The sequence below is a fragment of the Salmo trutta genome, chromosome 18 (assembly GCF_901001165.1).
Source record: "Salmo trutta chromosome 18, fSalTru1.1, whole genome shotgun sequence".
Lineage (NCBI taxonomy): Eukaryota > Metazoa > Chordata > Actinopteri > Salmoniformes > Salmonidae > Salmo > Salmo trutta.
The window spans coordinates 17,636,087-17,656,123 of record NC_042974.1 but is presented as its reverse complement, the minus strand read 5'-3'; the positions used below and the strand labels follow the sequence as shown (position 1 = coordinate 17,656,123).

General features: G+C 48.7%; 1 protein-coding gene across 1 annotated transcript in view; it reads right to left on the bottom strand.

The window, feature by feature from the left end:
- Positions 1 to 20,037, bottom strand: part of bahcc1b (BAH domain and coiled-coil containing 1b) — a 143,055-nt gene that overhangs the window by 37,237 nt on the left and 85,781 nt on the right. Inside the window, exons 9-11 of the mRNA XM_029699279.1 lie at positions 19,278 to 19,614; positions 12,591 to 13,222; positions 11,624 to 11,897 (exon numbers count right to left, since the gene is read on the bottom strand). Coding sequence (XP_029555139.1) covers positions 11,624 to 11,897; positions 12,591 to 13,222; positions 19,278 to 19,614 — 1,243 coding nt within the window. The remainder of the gene's footprint in view (positions 1 to 11,623; positions 11,898 to 12,590; positions 13,223 to 19,277; positions 19,615 to 20,037) is intronic.

Genomic DNA, 20,037 nt, shown 5'->3' with positions numbered 1-20,037 from the left:
ACCTTAGAGGATCTCCTAACCAAGGTGTTAACATCAACCAGACATCCTCACCTTAGAGGAGCTCCTAACCAAGGTGTTAACATCAACCAGACCTTAGAGGATCTCCTAACCAAGGTGTTAACATCAACCAGACCTTAGAGGATCTCCTAACCAAGGTGTTAACATCAACCAGACCTTAGAGGAGCTCCTAACCAAGGTGTAACAGCAACCAGACATCCACACCTTAGAGGAGCTCCTAACCAAGGTGTAAACATCAACCAGACCTTAGAGGAGCTCCTAACCAAGGTGTTAACATCAACCAGACATCCACACCTTAGAGGAGCTCCTAACCAAGGTGTTAACATCAACCAGACCTTAGAAGAGCTTCTAACCAAGGTGTTAACATCAACCAGACCTTAGAGGAGCTCCTAACCAAGGTGTTAACATCAACCAGACATCCACACCTTAGAGGAGCTCCTAACCAAGGTGTTAACATCAACCAGACCTTAGAGGAGCTCCTAACCAAGGTGTAAACATCAACCTCACCTTAGAGGAGCTCCTAACCAAGGTGTTAACATCAACCAGACCTTTTAGGATCTCCTAACCAAGGTGTAAACTTCAACCAGACAACCACACCTTAGAGGAGCTCCTAATCAAGGTGAGGACAGAGCAGGACAGCAGCCTTGCAACACAGCTGAAAGAGGTTCAGCAAGAGAGAGATGGACTCAAGAGAGAGCTGGCTGATCTAACAAAGGAGGTGAGAGAGCTCCAAAAAGACAGGCTGAGCCGTAATAACGACCTGACCTCACTAATAGAGGACAGGCTGCAGGAGAGAAAGAGAACAGAGGACAGGCTGGAGGAGAGAAAGAGAACAGAGGACAGGCTGGAGGAGAGAAAGAGAACAGAGGACAGGCTGGAGGAGAGAAAGAGAACAGAGGACAGGCTGGAGGAGAGCAAGAGAACAGAGGGACAGGCTTCAGGAGAGAAAGAGAACAGAGGGACAGGCTGCAGGAGAGAAAGAGAACCGAGGACAGGCTGCAGGAGAGCAAGAGAACAGAGGACAGGCTGCAGGAGAGAAAGAGAACAGAGGGACAGGCTGCAGGAGATAAAGAGAACAGAGGACAGGCTGCAGGAGAGAAAGAGACCAGAGGACAGGCTGCAGGAGAGAAAGAGAACAGAGGACAGGCTGCAGGAGAGAAAGAGAACAGAGGACAGGCTACAGGAGAGAAAGAGAACAGAGGACAGGCTGGAGGAGAGAAAGAGAACAGGGGACAGGCTGGAGGAGAGCAAGAGAACAGAGGGACAGGCTGCAGGAGAGAAAGAGAACAGAGGACAGGCTGCAGGAGAGCAAGAGAACAGAGGACAGGCTGGAGGAGAGCAAGAGAACAGAGGGACAGGCTGCAGGAGAGCAAGAGAACAGAGGACAGGCTGGAGGAGAGAAAGAGAACAGAGGACAGGCTGCAGGAGAGAAAGAGAACAGAGGACAGGCTGCAGGAGTGAAAGAGAACAGAGGACAGGCTGCAGGAGAGCAAGAGAACAGAGGACAGGCTGGAGGAGAGCAAGAGAACAGAGGGACAGGCTGCAGGAGAGAAAGAGAACAGAGGGACAGGCTGCAGGAGAGAAAGAGAACAGAGGGACAGGCTGCAGGAGAGAAAGAGAACAGAGGGACAGGCTGCAGGAGAGAAAGAGAACAGAGGACAGGCTGCAGGAGAGAAAGAGAACAGAGGACAGGCTGCAGGAGAGAAAGAGAACAGAGGGACAGGCTGGAGGAGAGAAAGAGAACAGAGGACAGGCTGCAGGAGAGCAAGAGAACAGAGGACAGGCTGCAGGAGAGAAAGAGAAAAGAGGACAGGCTGCAGGAGAGCAAGAGAATAGAGGGACAGGCTGCAGGAGAGAAAGAGAACAGAGGACAGGCTACAGGAGAGAAAGAGAACAGAGGACAGGCTGGAGGAGAGAAAGAGAACAGAGGACAGGCTGGAGGAGAGCAAGAGAACAGAGGGACAGGCTGCAGGAGAGAAAGAGAACAGAGGACAGGCTGCAGGAGAGCAAGAGAACAGAGGACAGGCTGGAGGAGAGCAAGAGAACAGAGGGACAGGCTGCAGGAGAGCAAGAGAACAGAGGACAGGCTGGAGGAGAGGAAGAGAACAGAGGACAAGCTGCAGGAGAGAAAGAGAACAGAGGACAGGCTGCAGGAGTGAAAGAGAACAGAGGACAGGCTGCAGGAGAGCAAGAGAACAGAGGACAGGCTGGAGGAGAGCAAGAGAACAGAGGGACAGGCTGCAGGAGAGAAAGAGAACAGAGGACAGGCTGCAGGAGGAGAGAAAGAGAACAGAGGGACAGGCTGCAGGAGAGAAAGAGAACAGAGGACAGGCTGCAGGCTGCAGGAGAGAAAGAGAAGAGGACAAGATGCAGGAGAGAAAGGAACGAGGACAGGCTACAGGAGAGAAGAGACAGAGGACAGGCTGCAGGAGAGAAAGAGAACAGAGGACAGGCTGCAGGAGAGCAATAGAACAGAGGACAGGCAGCAGGAGAGAAAGAGAACAGAGGACAGGCTGCAGGAGAGAAAGAACAGAGGACAGGCTACGGAGAAGAAAGACAGAGGACAGCTGCAGGAGAGCAGAAACAGAGGACAGGCTACAGGAGAGAAAGAGAACAGAGGACAGGCTGCAGGAGAGAAAGAGAACAGAGGACAGGCTGCAGGAGAAGAGAACAGAGGGACAGGCTACAGGAGAGAAAGAGAACAGAGGACAGGCTGCAGGAGAGAAAGAGAACAGAGGACAGGCTGCAGGAGAGAAAGAGAACAGAGGGACAGGCTGCAGGAGAGAAAGAGAACAGAGGACAGGCTGCAGGAGAGAAAGAGAACAGAGGACAGGCTGCAGGCTGCAGGAGAGAAAGAGAACAGAGGACAAGATGCAGGAGAGAAAGAGAACAGAGGACAGGCTGCAGGAGAGAAAGAGAACAGAGGACAGGCTGCAGGAGAGAAAGAGAACAGAGGACAGGCTACAGGAGAGAAAGAGAACAGAGGACAGGCTGCAGGAGAGAAAGAGAACAGAGGACAGGCTGCAGGAGAGAAAGAGAACAGAGGACAGGCTGCAGGAGAGCAAGAGAACAGAGGACAGGCTGAAGGAGAGAAAGAGAACAGAGGACAGGCTGCAGGAGAGAAAGAGAACAGAGGACAGGCTGCAGGAGAGAAAGAGAACAGAGGACAGGCTGCAGGAGAGCAAGAGAACAGAGGGACAGGCTGAAGGAGAGAAAGAGAACAGAGGACAGGCTGCAGGAGAGCAAGAGAACAGAGGGACAGGCTGCAGGAGAGAAAGAGAACAGAGGGACAGGCTGCAGGAGAGCAAGAGAACAGAGGGACAGGCTGCAGGAGAGAAAGAGAACAGAGGACAGGCTGCAGGAGAGAAAGAGAACAGAGGACAGGCTGCAGGAGAGAAAGAGAACAGAGGACAAGATGCAGGAGAGAAAGAGAACAGAGGACAGGCTACAGGAGAGAAAAGACAGGGACAGGCTACAGGAGAGAAAGAGAACAGAGGACAGGCTGCAGGAGAGAAAGAGAACAGAGGGACAGGCTACAGGAGAGAAGAGAACAGAGGACAGGCTGCAGGAGAGAAAGAGAACAGAGGACAGGCTGCAGGAGAGAAAGAGAACAGAGGACAGGCTGCAGGAGAGATAGAGAACAGAGGACAGGCTGCAGGAGAGAAAGAGAACAGAGGACAGGCTGCAGGAGAGAAAGAGAACAGAGGACAGGCTACAGGAGAGAAAGAGAACAGAGGACAGGCTACAGGAGAGAAAGAGAACAGAGGACAGGCTGCAGGAGAGAAAGAGAACAGAGGGACAGGCTGCAGGAGAGAAAGAGAACAGAGGACAGGCTGCAGGAGAGAAAGAGAACAGAGGACAAGATGCAGGAGAGAAAGAGAACAGAGGACAGGCTACAGGAGAGAAAGAGAACAGAGGACAGGCTACAGGAGAGAAAGAGAACAGAGGACAGGCTGCAGGAGAGAAAGAGAACAGAGGGACAGGCTACAGGAGAGAAAGAGAACAGAGGACAGGCTGCAGGAGAGAAAGAGAACAGAGGACAGGCTGCAGGAGAGAAAGAGAACAGAGGACAGGCTGCAGGAGAGAAAGAGAACAGAGGACAGGCTGCAGGAGAGAAAGAGAACAGAGGACAGGCTGAGGAGAGAAGAGAACAGAGGACAGGCTACAGGAGGAAAGAGAACAGAGGACAGGCTACAGGAGAGAAAGAGAACAGAGGACAGGCTGCAGGATGAGAGAAAGAGAACAGAGGGACAGGCTGCAGGAGAGAAAGAGAACAGAGGACAGGCTGCAGGAGCAGCTAGACCACCACTCTATGACCTGCCCTCACACAGCAGAGGAGCCCAGCTCAACCAGCCAGGCTTCCCCAGCCCTGCCTGCTGCACCCCTCCTCCCCAACCCACAGAACAGCCTCCCACTGACAGCGGCACCGGCACAGACCAGCCACACCCCAGCTCCAACACCCACCAGCCCCCCCTCTGCCCCCTCCAGTCCAGAAGAAACACTGGCTGACATCGTCCTGTTGATGGACTCAAATGGGAAGTTTGTTCAGGAGAAGAAACTTTTCCCTAGACACAAAAGGAGAATGGTGTGGTGCCCAACAACGCAGAGTGCCATGGAGCTGCTTGATAAGGCCCATCTTGGGTCGCCAAGCCACATAATCATACACACCGGAAGCAACGACCTGCGTGCTCAGCAGGAGAGGGTGGACACTTCACTACGGGGAGTGATTGAGAAGACCTCCGCAATCTTCCCCAACTCAAGAATCGTGGTGTCAACCCTTCTACAGAGGAAGGACTTCCACCCTGCCACAATCCAAAGAATAAACGCCAGCCTCTCCCGGGACTGTGCCCTGCGACCCAATGTACACCTGGCCCACCATCCCACCCTCCATCTGGACTGTCTCTATGACCATGTTCACCTGTACAGGGAGACAGTCCCCATCCTTGCCAAGACTCTCAAGGACGTCGCTTTAAACCGCAGCCCGACCTCTCCACCCAGGAACAGCGGAGCAATCTCCACCCCGCCGAGATCACCGAGACAACACCCCGGACCAGCACCCTGGACCCCCCAGCCACGACCACAGCACCACCAACCTCAATGCCCACCACAGCCAGCGCAGGCAGCACAGACCACCCCAGCCCAGCTTCAGAGCCACCCAGACGAGGCCTCCCACCCCCCTCCCCCCCACCGCCGACCCACACCTGGAGGAGCCACAGCACAGCAGGCAGAGCTACGCACAGGCTGTGAGAGGAGAAACTGGCCCAGCCCCCACCAACCAAATGAGTGACATTAAACAAATGCTGAGTCTACTATGCTCACATCTGATAGGCCGAGGGTCATGGTAAGCTGAGCACAAGAACTCCACCATCCTCACACTACATCCACCCAAGTGGCATGACACAAATGCTATCCTAAATGATAAACACGTCACATTTGCATAATAAGAGTTTACGTTAATTGAAAAATCTAATAATTCTTGTTGGATTGTGAGTGTTTGTGTCATTTTGAAGGTAAAGAAAAAACAGTTATGAAATCTTTCTACGTTGCATGTTTGAATTTACAAGGTTTGAAGTCCTCTGCTTTTGGGCTAAAGAGCAGAAACCCAGACTTCCTGAAAGAAATTGCTGATGTTGATATTCTAGTACTACAGGAAACATGGTGCAGAGGTGATGTTTCCACTGGCTGTCCACTAGGTTAGAGGGAGATAATCATACCACCCACTAAATTAAAAGGAATCAGACAGGGCAGAGACTCAGGACAGGGCAGAGACTCAGGACAGGGCAGAGACTCAGGACAGGGCAGAGACTCAGGATAGGGCAGAGACTCAGGACAGGGCAGAGACTCAGGACAGGGCAGAGACTCGGGACAGGGCAGAGACTCAGGACAGGGCAGAGACTCAGGACAGGGTAGAGACTCAGGACAGGGCAGAGACTCAGGACAGGGCAGAGACTCAGGACAGGGCAGAGACTCAGGGGGAATGCTAATATGGTATAAATCTGAACTAATTAATTCAATCAAATTGATCAAAACAGGAGAATTCTTTATCTGGTTAAAAATCAACAAGGAAGCTGTCTTGACAGATAAAAATGTCTTCCTCTGTGCCACATACATTCCCCCCTCAGTCACCCTACTTCAATGAAGAGAGTTTCTCCACTCTAGAGGAGGAGACTAGTCACTTTCAGGCTCAAGGCAACGTACTGGTCTGTGGAGACCTGAATGGTAGAACAGCAGAAGAACAAGATACTATTAACAGTCATGTGGATAACCACCTACCAGGAAGCAACAACCTTTCCCTCCCCACATACCCCCACAGAAACAACTATGACAAAGTGAAAAACAAAAATGGAGTACAGCTCGTGTAGCTCTGTCAAACACTGGGTCTGTACATAGTCAATGGTAGGCTGAGAGGGGACCCTTTTGGTAGGTACACCTATAGCTCCTCCCTTGGCAGCAGCACTGTAGACTACTTCCTCACCGACCTCAAACCAGAGTCTCTCAGAGCCTTCACAGTCAGCCCAATAACACCTCTCTCAGACCACAGTAAAATCACAGTGTCTCTGAGAAGAGCGGAACCCAACCATGAAGCATCACGGCCCAATAAATTACGTGGTACTAAACAGGTCTATAGATGGAGTGCAAACAGTACAGACATCTACCAAAAAGCAGTTAGTAGCCAAAAAATACAATCTCTCCTGGACAACTTTTTAGCCTTAACATTCTCCTTCAGCAATGAAGGTGTAAATTTGGCCGTTTGGAAAATAAACTTTATATTTGACAAATTAGCCTCCTTGGCTAATCTAAAGAAGCATAAGAGCAAGCCAGAAATAACAGATAATGAAAAATGGTTTGATAATGATTGCAAAAATCTAAGAAAGTCATTGATAAAAATATCGAATCAAAAACACAGAGAACCAGACAACAAAAATATACGCCTTCACTATGGGGAAACACTGAAGCAATACCAACACACCCTAAGAACAAAAAAGGAACAGCACATTAGAAATCAGCTGGATGGAATTGAGGAATCCATAGAATCAAACCACTTCTCGGAGAATTGGAATAAATTAAACAAACCTCATCATGAGGAATTGGCTATCCAAAATGGGGATATGTGGAGAAATCACTTTGCAAACCTCTACAGCAATATAACAAAGAGCCCAGAACAAAAAGATATACAAGAAACATTACAAATCCTTGAATCAGCAGTCAAAGACTATCAGAATCCTGTGGATACCCCAATTACAGAAGAAGAATTATTGGAAAAACTATGCACTCTCCAACCCAAAAAGGCCTCTGGTGCTGATGGTATTTTAAATGAAATGATCAAATATACAGACCACAAATTCAAATTGGCTGTACTCAAACTCTTCAACATTATCCTCACTGCAGATATTTTCCCTGATATTTGGAACCAGGGATTGATCACATCAATCTATAAAAATGGAGACAAATTTGACCCAAATAATTACAGAGGAATTTGCGTTAACAGCAACTTGGGGAAAATTCTCTGCAGTATTATAAATAGCAGACTACATAATTTCCTTGACAAACACAACGTCCTGAGCAGAAGCCAGATTGGATTTCTAAAAAATTAGGGCAAACAGACCACATTTACACCCTCCACACTCTAATTGACAAACAAGTAAACCAAAACAAAGGCAAAATCTACTCGTGTTTTGTAGATTTCAAGAAAGCATTTGATTCAATTTGGCACAAAGGTCTTTTTTATAAACTAATAGAAAGTGGTATTGGAGGGAAAACATATGATGTTATTAAATCAATGTACACTAAAAACAAATGTGAGGTTAAAATTGGCAACAAGCAAACAGACTTCTTCTCTCAGGGACGGGGAGTTAAACAGGGCTGCCCAATAAGTCCAACACTATTTAACATCTACATTAATGAATTGGCAAAAACATTAGAATAATCGGCAGCACCTGATATCACCCTACACAACACTGAAATCAAGTGTCTGCTGTACGCAGATGACCTGGTGCTATTGTCTCCGACTAAAGAGGGGTTACAGCAGCACCTAGACCGTCTTCACAGGTTCTGTCAGACCTGGGCTCTGACCGTTAACCTAAAAAAAAACGAATATAATGATATTCCAAAAAAGGTCCGGAAATCAGGATGACAAATATAAATTCTATTTGGACACAGTTCTATTAGAACACACCAAAAACTACACATATCTATGACTACATATCAGCATCACAGGTAGCTTTCACATGGCTGTGAATGAGCTGAGAGACAAAGCAAGAAGAGCATTCTATGCCATTAAAAGGAACATCAAAATCGAAATTCCAATTAGAATCTGGCTCAAAATGTTCCAATCAGTTATAGAACCAATTGCTCTATATGGCAGCGAAGTATGGGGTCCAATCTCTAACAATGAATTTACCAAATGGGACAAACATCCAATCAAAATACTGCATGCAGAGTTTTGCAAGACTGTATTGCAAGTGCAAAGAAAAACTCAAAATAACGCATGTAGAGCAGAATTGGGCCAATACCCCCTCCTCATTCGAATAGAAAAAAGAGCCATGAAATTTTACAACCATCTAAAAACAAGTGATCCCAAAACATTCCATTACAAAGCTCTACAATGTCAAGAGATGAAACAAGAGAAGAGTCCCCTCAGCCAGCTGGTTCTGAGGCTCAGTTCACCAACCCAAACCGACCCCATAGAGCCTCAGGACAGCACTCAGAAAATCTGGCCCAACCAAATCATCACAAAACAAAAAGGAAAATATATCACCTATTGGAAAGACACCATAAAAAATCAAAGTAAACTTCAATGCTATTTGTCTCTAAACAGACAGTACTTGGTGGCAGACTATCTGACCACTGTGACTGATAGAAAACTGAGGAAAACACTGAGGACAGACTCAGTTAGCACAGTCTGGCTATAGAGACCGTTCATCACAGACAAACCTGGCTGCCCAGAGAGGACAGGCTGGCTATAGAGACTGGTCATCACAGACAAACCTGGCTGCCCAGAGAGGACAGTCTGGCTATAGAGACCGGTCGTCACAGACAAACCTGGCTGCCCAGAGAGGACAGGCTGGCTATAGAGACTGGTCGTCACAGACAAACCTGGCTGCCCAGAGAGGACAGTCTGGCTATAGAGACCGGTCATCACAGACAAACCTGGCTGCCCAGAGAGGACAGGCTGGCTATAGAGACTGGTCGTCACAGACAAACCTGGCTGCCCAGAGAGGACAGTCTGGCTATAGAGACTGGTCGTCACAGACAAACCTGGCTGCCCAGAGAGGACAGGCTGGCTATAGAGACTGGTCGTCACAGACAAACCTGGCTGCCCAGAGAGGACAGGCTGGCTATAGAGACTGGTCGTCACAGACAAACCTGGCTGCCCAGAGAGGACAGGCTGTGATCACTCTGCTCCAGGGGAGAGGTAGAGACAGAGCTGCATTTCCTATTACACTGTGACAAATACTCAGACCTAAGAGAATATTTCTTTCCCAAAATTATAATTCAATACAAAGAATTTGAAACTATAAAGATGAAGAAAAAATCAAATATTTATTGGGTGAAAAGCCAAAATGTGCAGTTTTGGCAGCCAAATATGTGTCCTCCTGCCACAACCTGAGGGACAGCCAGTGAAAAGTGCAATGTAATGTCGCTAATATTTCCCATCTTGTTTTGTTTTGTCTTTCATACCAGGTCATGTGTCTTCTCAGTCATGTTGACACTGGTCTACTACCATCGCTTTAATGTATTGTTGTTCTGATTAATATTGTTGTTGTAGTTGTTGTTAATGGTAATCCCATGTCCACTACTACTATTATTATTGCTATTGGTCCCACCATTTATTTATATATAAATATATATTTTATTTTTATTTTTCGATATGTACACTTTGACAATGTAAGTAATAATGAACTTGCCATGTCAATAAAGTCAATTGAGGGATGTCCCCACGGAGGGATGTGTGTGTGTCTGATGGGACGTATGGGAATGTGTGTCTTGCCATGCACATAAAGACACAACCATGAGAACTGGAGAGAGAGAGAGAGAGAGAGAGAGAGAGAGAGAGAGAGAGAGAGAGAGAGAGAGAGAGAGAGAGAGAGAGATTGTAAATACAACCCATATTTTTGTTTGTTTATTTTCCCTTCTGTACTATTTGCACATAATATGACATTGGAAATGTCTTTATTCTTTTGGAACTTTTGTAAGTGTAATGATTACTGTAAAAAAAAATTTTTTTTAACTTTTGTTCATATCTATTTCATTTGCTTTGGCAATGTAAACATATGCTTCCCATGCCAATAAAGCCCTTAAAGTGAAAAAGGGGGGGGAGAGATAGGGAGAGGGCATAGCAGGAGAAAGAAGGAGAAGGCAGAGGGAGGGAAGGTGAGTGAGCAAGAGACATTTAGACCAGTCGACAGAGCAGAAGAGAAGAGAGAGATGGATGATAGAGGAGAAAGAGAGAGAAAGGGGTGTGTCTGCTAGGCCAATAAGGAGCAGTGTCTGGTTTTACTACTGACCCGCTCACAGCTGGACCCCTGGAGCTGAACGGCTATTCACTTACAATATTACAAAGCTGTGTGTAAGCTCAAACCATAGAACAGGCAGGGCACACATAATATATTAAAAGAGAGGAGGGCTGGGAGAAGGAACAGAAAGTAAGGGATGGAGAGAAAGAGTGTGAGTGAGAGGGAAAGTGAGAAACAGTGGGATAAAGAGAGAGTTAATGAAATAATGAATTACCCAATACCCTCAGAGACAGAGAGACAGAGAGACAGAGAGAGAGAGACAGGAAGGAAGGAAGGAAGGTAAGATGTATCTTGTCCTGGTTGGTAGAGGACAGCGGAGTCTCGTCTGTCAGATCTCTGGGCCAATGAGAGGCTCTGGTTACCCCTGACTGGATGACATCACCACTGACATCAACAGGCCTAGTTTAGCCGCCCCGAGGAAGGCCGCCACAGATCGATACCTTCCGCCCGCCCGCCCGCCACACACAAAGCTGTGCCGCACCTAATAATTATTTGCACTTAATTCTGTCATCAGGCAGGAATTACACAGACCATTACATGGCTTTTATAAATGATAAGAAGAAACAACGACAAATGGAGAAAAGCGCAGCCAGTGTGGTTCATCTGGGATAACTTAACAGTTTATACACACGCACACACAAGTGTAAATAAAAACATGTTCTCTCAGGGGGACAAGGGGAAAATATGAATTGTTTAAAGTAGAACTGTTTTAACAAGAGCTTCTAATTAGTCAAGCAACACTCCAGAGCCTGGAGGGAGGGAGGGAGGGAGAGAGAGAGAGATTGAGGGAGGGAGGGAGAGATGGACTGAGGGAGGGAGGGAGAGATGGAGGGAGGGATGAGACACTAACATTCTTGTATTGTGTATGTTTCTCCTATCTATCCATTTCCCCTCTCCCCCTCTCCTCATCCACCCCCCCTTTCCCATACAAATCCACCCCATCTCCCCCTCTCCCCCAACTACATCTCATCCTCCAGGGAAACATTTGATCTTTGGAGTTGAACAGAGAACATAGGAAGGAAGTTACACAGTCAGTGTGTGTGGTGTGTGTGAATGTGTGTGCTCTCACACATTTTCTCTCCACTCACCTCCTGTCTCTCTCTCCTTCTCCCTGTTCCTCTGCAGTATCCCCAGCTCAGCCAACTCTCCCAGTATCTCCATGCCTCGGTGTGGGAGTGGGCGTGGGGCAGGCAGCGGTGTGGTGGAGGGGAGCATAACGGGGTAGCGGTCATCCCGAGTGGCACACAGCGCCGCAGCGATGAGAAGCTCCAGACTCCAGATGCAGGGATCATCACTGAGGGTAGAGGACGGTGCTGGGGTTGGGGCTGGGGTTGGGGCTTGGGTTGGGGCTGGGGTTGGGGCTTGGGTTGGGGCTGGGGTTGGGGCTTGGGCTGGGGTTGGGGCTGGGGTTGGGGCTTGGGCTGGGGTTGGGGCTTGGGTTGGGGCTGGGGTTGGGGCTTGGGTTGGGGCTGGGGTTGGGGCTGGGGTTGGGGCTTGGGTTGGGGTTGGGGTTGGGGTTGGGGCTGGAGAATTCTGGGGGCTGCTTAGTAACTCCACAGAGGCTTCACTCTGACTCCTTCTACCCCCTTCCTTCTCCTCTACGTTCTCCTCCTTCTTACCCTTCTCTCTCTCCTCCTTCTCCTCTACCTCCTCCCTCTTCTCTCTCTCCTCCTTCTCCTCTACCTCCTTACCCTTCTCTCTCTCCTCCTTCTCCTCTACCTCCTCCTCCTTACTCTCCTCTCTCTCCTCCTTCTCCTCTACCTCCTCCTCCTTACCCTTCTCTCTCTCCTCCTTCTCCTCTACCTCCTCCTTCTTACCCTTCTCTCTCTCCTCCTTCTCCTCTACCTCCTCCTCCTTACTCTTCTCTCTCTCCTCCTTCTCCTCTACCTCCTCCTCCTTACCCTTCTCTCTCTCCTCCTTCTCCTCTACCTCCTCCTTCTTACCCTTCTCTCTCTCCTCCTTCTCCTCTACCTCCTCCTCCTTACTCTTCTCTCTCTCCTCCTTCTCCTCTACCTCCTCCTCCTTACTCTTCTCTCTCTCCTTCTCCTCTACCTCCTCCTCCTTACTCTTCTCTCTCTCATCCTTCTCTACCTTCTCCTCCTTACACTTCTCTCTCTCCTCCTTCTCCCCATGTATAGTTAGTTCCAGGGAAACAGTACAATCTGGTATGTGGTTATCTTTCAACTCTACTGAACTTTCCTCCTTCTCCTCCTCTTTCTTCTCCTCTGCTGGTTGTGAGTCTCTCAAGCCAGCTGGCTGAGCCAGGCTGCCCACAAAGACCTCTCCTTTCTGGGCATCCTCAGAAGCAGAGACTGGGGCTGGAGCTGGAACTGAGTCTGGGGATGGGGTTGAGGATGAGTTTGAAACTTGAGCAGGACAAGGCACCATTTCAGGGGTCTTCACTCCAAATAGTGGGGGCTCAGATACTGATTGCCCATCCACCTCTGCTCCTTCTCGTTCCCTTTCTACAACTCCACTAGATTCTACAACTGTGCAGCTGTTCTCCTTCTTCTCTTTTTCCGCATCCTCATTCTCCACAATCCTTGTGGTGTGTGGGCGGAGCTTAGGGCAGGGTTCAGCTGGCTCCACCTCCAGATCAGAATGTTCAGCAAATCGGGCCTCCTCTAGGGAAGGACCAGCCTTGTAACGCATGGCGATTTCTGGATAGGTGTAACCTGGTGGAAGATCTGAGACAGAGAAAGAATATAAACTCCTTTAGTCAAGACTAATAATCAATCAATCAATCAGTAAGGCAGCAGAGAGCTACAATAGTTGGGGACATGGCTACAGTAAGTGTACAGGTAGCAGGAGATAGGGCATCCCAGCAATTTGTGCATCTAGGCTAAATGTGTGTGTGTGGGGGGGGGGGGTTATTGATGACACCCTGCTGTCTGGTTGTGATTGCAGTGCAAGCCCTGTCACCACCCAACTCTGTTATTGATGGTATCCCTCCACCCCCTGACAACGCCACCAGAGAAATGCATATCCTTCAGCCTACTGTCTTTCAAGGACCTTGGCAAGATAAGGAGGGTCTGTCTGAAATGTCTCTGACCTCCCACATATAGTACACACACACACACACACACACACACACACACACACACACACACACACACACACACACACACACACACACACACACACACACACACACAGACACATAGACACAAACACACACACACACAGACACACAGACACATAGACACACACATACAGACACACACACACACACACACACACACACACACACACACACACACACACAGACACACAGACACATAGACACACACACACACACACACACAGAGACAGACACACACAAACACATACACACATAGACACACACACACACACACACACACACATAGACACAAACATAGACACAGACAAACATAGACACATAGACACACATAGACACATAGGCAAATAGACACAAAGACACACACACACACACATAGACACATTCACACACACATAGACACACACACACACACACACACACACACACATAGACACAAACACATAGACACACACACACACAGACACACACACACACATAGACACACACACACACACATAAACACACACACACAGACACACACACACATAGACACAAAGACACACATAGACATCTTTCCTACACACACACAGACACACATAGACACATAGACTATGGGTCCATCCTTGCTTCAAATATTCTTTGCAGAATCAAAGAACAACAGGCTTCACACTTCTCCTGGGGTGTAGGGGTTTCTTATCTTTCCTACAGCATCATCCTCTCTCTCCTGGGGTGTTGGGGTTTCTTATCTTTCCTACAGCATCATCCTCTCTCTCCTGGGGTGTAGGGGTTTCTTATCTTTCCTACAGCATCATCCTCTCCTGGGGTGTAGGGGTTTCTTATCTTTCCTACAGCATCATCCTCTCTCTCCTGGGGTGTTGGGGTTTCTTATCTTTCCTACAGCATCATCCTCTCTCTCCTGGGGTGTTGGGGTTTCTTATCTTTCCTACAGCATCATCCTCTCTCTCCTGGGGTGTAGGGGTTTCTTATCTTTCCTACAGCATCATCCTCTCTCTCCTGGGGTGTTGGGGTTTCTTATCTTTCCTACAGCATCATCCTCTCTCTCCTGGGGTGTAGGGGTTTCTTGACTTTCCTACAGCATCATCCTCTCTCTCCTGGGGTGTAGGGGTTTCTTATCTTTCCTACAGCATCATCCTCTCTCTCCTGGGGTGTTGGGGTTTCTTATCTTTCCTACAGCATCATCCTCTCTCTCCTGGGGTGTAGGGGTTTCTTATCTTTCCTACAGCATCATCCTCTCTCTCCTGGGGTGTAGGGGTTTCTTATCTTTCCTACAGCATCATCCTCTCTCTCCTGGGGTGTAGGGGTTTCTTATCTTTCCTACAGCATCATCCTCTCTCTCCTGGGGTGTATGGGTTTCTTATCTTTCCTACAGCATCATCCTCTCTCTCCTGGGGTGTTGGGGTTTCTTATCTTTCCTACAGCATCATCCTCTCTCTCCTGGGGTGTAGGGGTTTCTTATCTTTCCTACAGCATCATCCTCTCTCTCCTGGGGTGTTGGGGTTTCTTATCTTTCCTACAGCATCATCCTCTCTCTCCTGGGGTGTAGGGGTTTCTTATCTTTCCTACAGCATCATCCCCTCTCTCCTGGGGTGTAGGGGTTTCTTATCTTTCCTACAGCATCATCCTCTCTCTCCTGGGGTGTAGGGGTTTCTTATCTTTCCTACAGCATCATCCTCTCTCTCCTGGGGTGTAGGGGTTTCTTATCTTTCCTACAGCATCATCCTCTCTCTCCGGGGGTGTAGGGGTTTCTTATCTTTCCTACAGCATCATCCTCTCTCTCCTGGGGTGTAGGGGTTTCTTGTCTTTCCTACAGCATCATCCTCTCTCTCCTGGGGTGTAGGGGTTTCTTATCTTTCCTACAGCATCATCCTCTCTCTCCTGGGGTGTAGGGGTTTCTTATCTTTCCTACAGCATCATCCTCTCTCTCCTGGGGTGTTGGGGTTTCTTATCTTTCCTACAGCATCATCCTCTCTCTCCTGGGGTGTTGGGGTTTATTATCTTTCCTACAGCATCATCCTCTCTCTCCTGGGATGTTGGGGTTTCTTATCTTTCCTACAGCATCATCCTCTCTCTCCTGGGGTGTTGGGGTTTCTTATCTTTCCTACAGCATCATCCTCTCTCTCCTGAGGTGTAGGGGTTTCTTATCTTTCCTACAGCATCATCCTCTCTCTCCTGGGGTGTAGGGGTTTCTTATCTTTCCTACAGCATCATCCTCTCTCTCCTGGGGTGTAGGGGTTTCTTATCTTTCCTACAGCATCATCCTCTCTCTCCTGGGGTGTAGGGGTTTCTTATCTTTCCTACAGCATCATCCTCTCTCTCCTGGGGTGTTGGGGTTTCTTATCTTTCCTACAGCATCATCCTCTCTCTCCTGGGGTGTAGGGGTTTCTTATCTTTCCTACAGCATCATCCCCTCTCTCCTGGGGTGTAGGGGTTTCTTATCTTTCCTACAGCATCATCCTCTCTCTCCTGGGGTGTTGGGGTTTCTTATCTTTCCTACAGCATCATCCTCTCTCTCCTGGGGTGTAGGGGTTTCTTATCTTTCCTACAGCATCATCCTCTCTCTCCTGGGGTGTAGGGGTTTCTTATCTTTCCTACAGCATCATCCTCTCTCTCCTGGGGTGTTGGGGTTTCTTATCTTTCCTACAGCATCATCCTCTCTCTCCTGGGGTGTTGGGGTTTCTTATCTTTCCTACAGCATCATCCTCTCTCTCCTGGGGTGTAGGGGTTTCTTATCTTTCCTACAGCATCATCCTCTCTCTCCTGGGGTGTTGGGGTTTCTTATCTTTCCTACAGCATCATCCTCTCTCTCCTGGGGTGTAGGGGTTTCTTATCTTTCCTACAGCATCATCCTCTCTCTCCTGGGGTGTAGGGGTTTCTTATCTTTCCTACAGCATCATCCTCTCTCTCCTGGGGTGTTGGGGTTTCTTATCTTTCCTACAGCATCATCCTCTCTCTCCTGGGGTGTAGGGGTTTCTTATCTTTCCTACAGCATCATCCTCTCTCTCCTGGGGTGTTGGGGTTTCTTATCTTTCCTACAGCATCATCCTCTCTCTCCTGGGGTGTAGGGGTTTCTTATCTTTCCTACAGCATCATCCTCTCTCTCCTGGGGTGTAGGGGTTTCTTATCTTTCCTACAGCATCATCCTCTCTCTCCTGGGGTGTTGGGGTTTCTTATCTTTCCTACAGCATCATCCTCTCTCTCCTGGGGTGTATGGGTTTCTTATCTTTCCTACAGCATCATCCTCTCTCTCCTGGGGTGTTGGGGTTTCTTATCTTTCCTACAGCATCATCCTCTCTCTCCTGGGGTGTAGGGGTTTCTTATCTTTCCTACAGCATCATCCCCTCTCTCCTGGGGTGTAGGGGTTTCTTATCTTTCCTACAGCATCATCCTCTCTCTCCTGGGGTGTAGGGGTTTCTTATCTTTCCTACAGCATCATCCTCTCTCTCCTGGGGTGTAGGGGTTTCTTATCTTTCCTACAGCATCATCCTCTCTCTCCTGGGGTGTAGTGGTTTCTTATCTTTCCTACAGCATCATCCTCTCTCTCCTGGGGTGTAGGGGTTTCTTGTCTTTCCTACAGCATCATCCTCTCTCCTGGGGTGTAGGGGTTTCTTATCTTTCCTACAGCATCATCCTCTCTCTCCTGGGGTGTAGGGGTTTCTTATCTTTCCTACAGCATCATCCTCTCTCTCCTGGGGTGTAGGGGTTTCTTATCTTTCCTACAGCATCATCCTCTCTCTCCTGGGGTGTTGGGGTTTATTATCTTTCCTACAGCATCATCCTCTCTCTCCTGGGGTGTTGGGGTTTCTTATCTTTCCTACAGCATCATCCTCTCTCTCCTGGGGTGTTGGGGTTTCTTATCTTTCCTACAGCATCATCCTCTCTCTCCTGAGGTGTAGGGGTTTCTTATCTTTCCTACAGCATCATCCTCTCTCTCCTGGGGTGTAGGGGTTTCTTATCTTTCCTACAGCATCATCCTCTCTCTCCTGGGGTGTAGGGGTTTCTTATCTTTCCTACAGCATCATCCTCTCTCTCCTGGGGTGTAGGGGTTTCTTATCTTTCCTACAGCATCATCCTCTCTCTCCTGGGGTGTTGGGGTTTCTTATCTTTCCCACAGCATCATCCTCTCTCTCCTGGGGTGTAGGGGTTTCTTATCTTTCCTACAGCATCATCCCCTCTCTCCTGGGGTGTAGGGGTTTCTTATCTTTCCTACAGCATCATCCTCTCTCTCCTGGGGTGTAGGGGTTTCTTATCTTTCCTACAGCATCATCCTCTCTCTCCTGGGGTGTAGGGGTTTCTTATCTTTCCTACAGCATCATCCTCTCTCTCCTGGGGTGTAGGGGTTTCTTATCTTTCCTACAGCATCATCCTCTCTCTCCTGGGGTGTTGGGGTTTCTTATCTTTCCTACAGCATCATCCTCTCTCTCCTGGGGTGTTGGGGTTTCTTATCTTTCCTACAGCATCATCCTCTCTCTCCTGGGGTGTAGGGGTTTCTTATCTTTCCTCTCTCAACACCTCTACTGCTATCTGGTCTCCACCTTTCTTTCCATATCCTTATTTCACCCATTCTCTATAAATGTTTCTCTCTCCCGCTACTCCTCTACCTCTCTTGCTTTCTCTCTCACACACATTCTCGCTCTCCCTCCTCCTTCCCTCTCTCTCTCGCTCTCTCTCCTTCTCTCCCTCCTCTTTGATCTCAGTAGTAAATGGAGGCTGGTACAGCCCATAACCTTGGGAACAGATGAAATGTTCCAGTGTTTCTTGTCTCTTCTCCACAGAGCAGAGGGAATCAGGGAGAAGACCAACTCTGTCTATCCTCTTGTGTCTGTATTTTAGGGGTGTTGATGAATACTATATCAGACATAAAGACACAGCTCAAGAGAGAGTGCCAGAGACTAAAGCTCAAGAGAGAGTGCCAGAGACTAAAGCTCAAGAGAGAGTGCCAGAGACTAAAGCTCAAGAGAGAGTGCCAGAGACTAAAGCTCAAGAGAGAGTGCCAGAGACTAAAGCTCAAGAGAGAGTGCCAGAGACTAAAGCTCAAGAGAGAGTGCCAGAGACTAAAGCTCAAGAGAGAGTGCCAGAGACTAAAGCTCAAGAGAGAGTGCCAGAGACTAAAGCTCAAGAAAGAGTGCCAGAGACTAAAGCACAAGAGAGAGTGCCAGAGACTAAAGCTCAAGAGAGTCAGAGTGCCTGGGCTACTTGTGTGTGACAGGGTCAGAGTGCGTGGGCTACTTGTGTGTGACAGGGTCAGAGTGAGTGGGCTACTTGTGTGTGACAGGGTCAGAGTGCGTGGGCTACTTGTGTGTGACAGGGTCAGAGTGCGTGGGCTACTTGTGTGTGACAGGGTCAGAGTGGGTTGGCTACTTGTGTGTGACAGGGTCAGAGTGCGTGGGCTACTTGTGTGTGACAGGGTCAGAGTGCCTGGGCTACTTGTGTGTGACGGGGTCAGAGTGAGTGGGCTACTTCTGTGTGACAGGGTCAGAGTGCGTGGGCTACTTGTGTGTGACAGGGTCAGAGTGGGTTGGCTACTTGTGTGTGACAGGGTCAGAGTGGGTTGGCTACTTGTGTGTGACAGGGTCAGAGTGCGTGGGCTACTTGTGTGTAACAGGGTCAGAGTGAGCCAGGAAACATACAGCTCAGACATCAGTCCATCCATCCAAACTCACCTGGCTCAAAGGATTGTGGGTAATCCTGAGGCGGCTGCCCCTCTCTTTCCCCTCTCTCCACTACTTTTGACCGGTGTGAGGGGGCGGGGCTTAGAGCTGGGGATCTCGGGGCTGCAGCCGCAGGGCTGGGGGCGGGGTTTAGAAGGTTCTGGGGGTGTGGTCTCCTGGAAGGGGAGTGACAGCAGGGTGATTGGTGGCTGCTAGGACACACCCCCTGTGAGGGAGGGGTAGTCTTGGAGGGAGGGGTGTGGGAGAAGAGCTTAGCAGCACGGGAGGTTCTCGAGGTCTCGTGGAGAGGACGGTCATCAATGGTGATAGTGGTTTCCTCTGCCTTCCTCTATAGGGAGGTGGTTGGAGGTAGAGAAAGAAATGTAGAGGGATGGACGAAAGGAGATATGGGAGAGAGAAAAGAGGGGGGAGAGAAGTTAGATCTGTTTTGAGCCCATGAGAAGAGCAACATATTCCTTAAAAACCCTTACCATCATGTTAGGAACACAGTGGGGGTTCTTGGGCAAACACCACAAGCTAGTTCAGACCTTTACAGACAGCCAAAGGTCATTGGCAGTCTGCTAGGATCCTTTATCTCTGGACAAACACTTTCTCTTTAAAAACTAAAACCTGGTTTTCCCCTTTCTCTATGTTGAAACATCCCTGGCTCTTGTGGTTGAATATGCTACTGAATATGCTGAAGATGGTGAAAGCATGAACTCCGGGTTTGTTTCAGCATGTTATTTCCTAACTTCCTGATCCACGTGTGCAG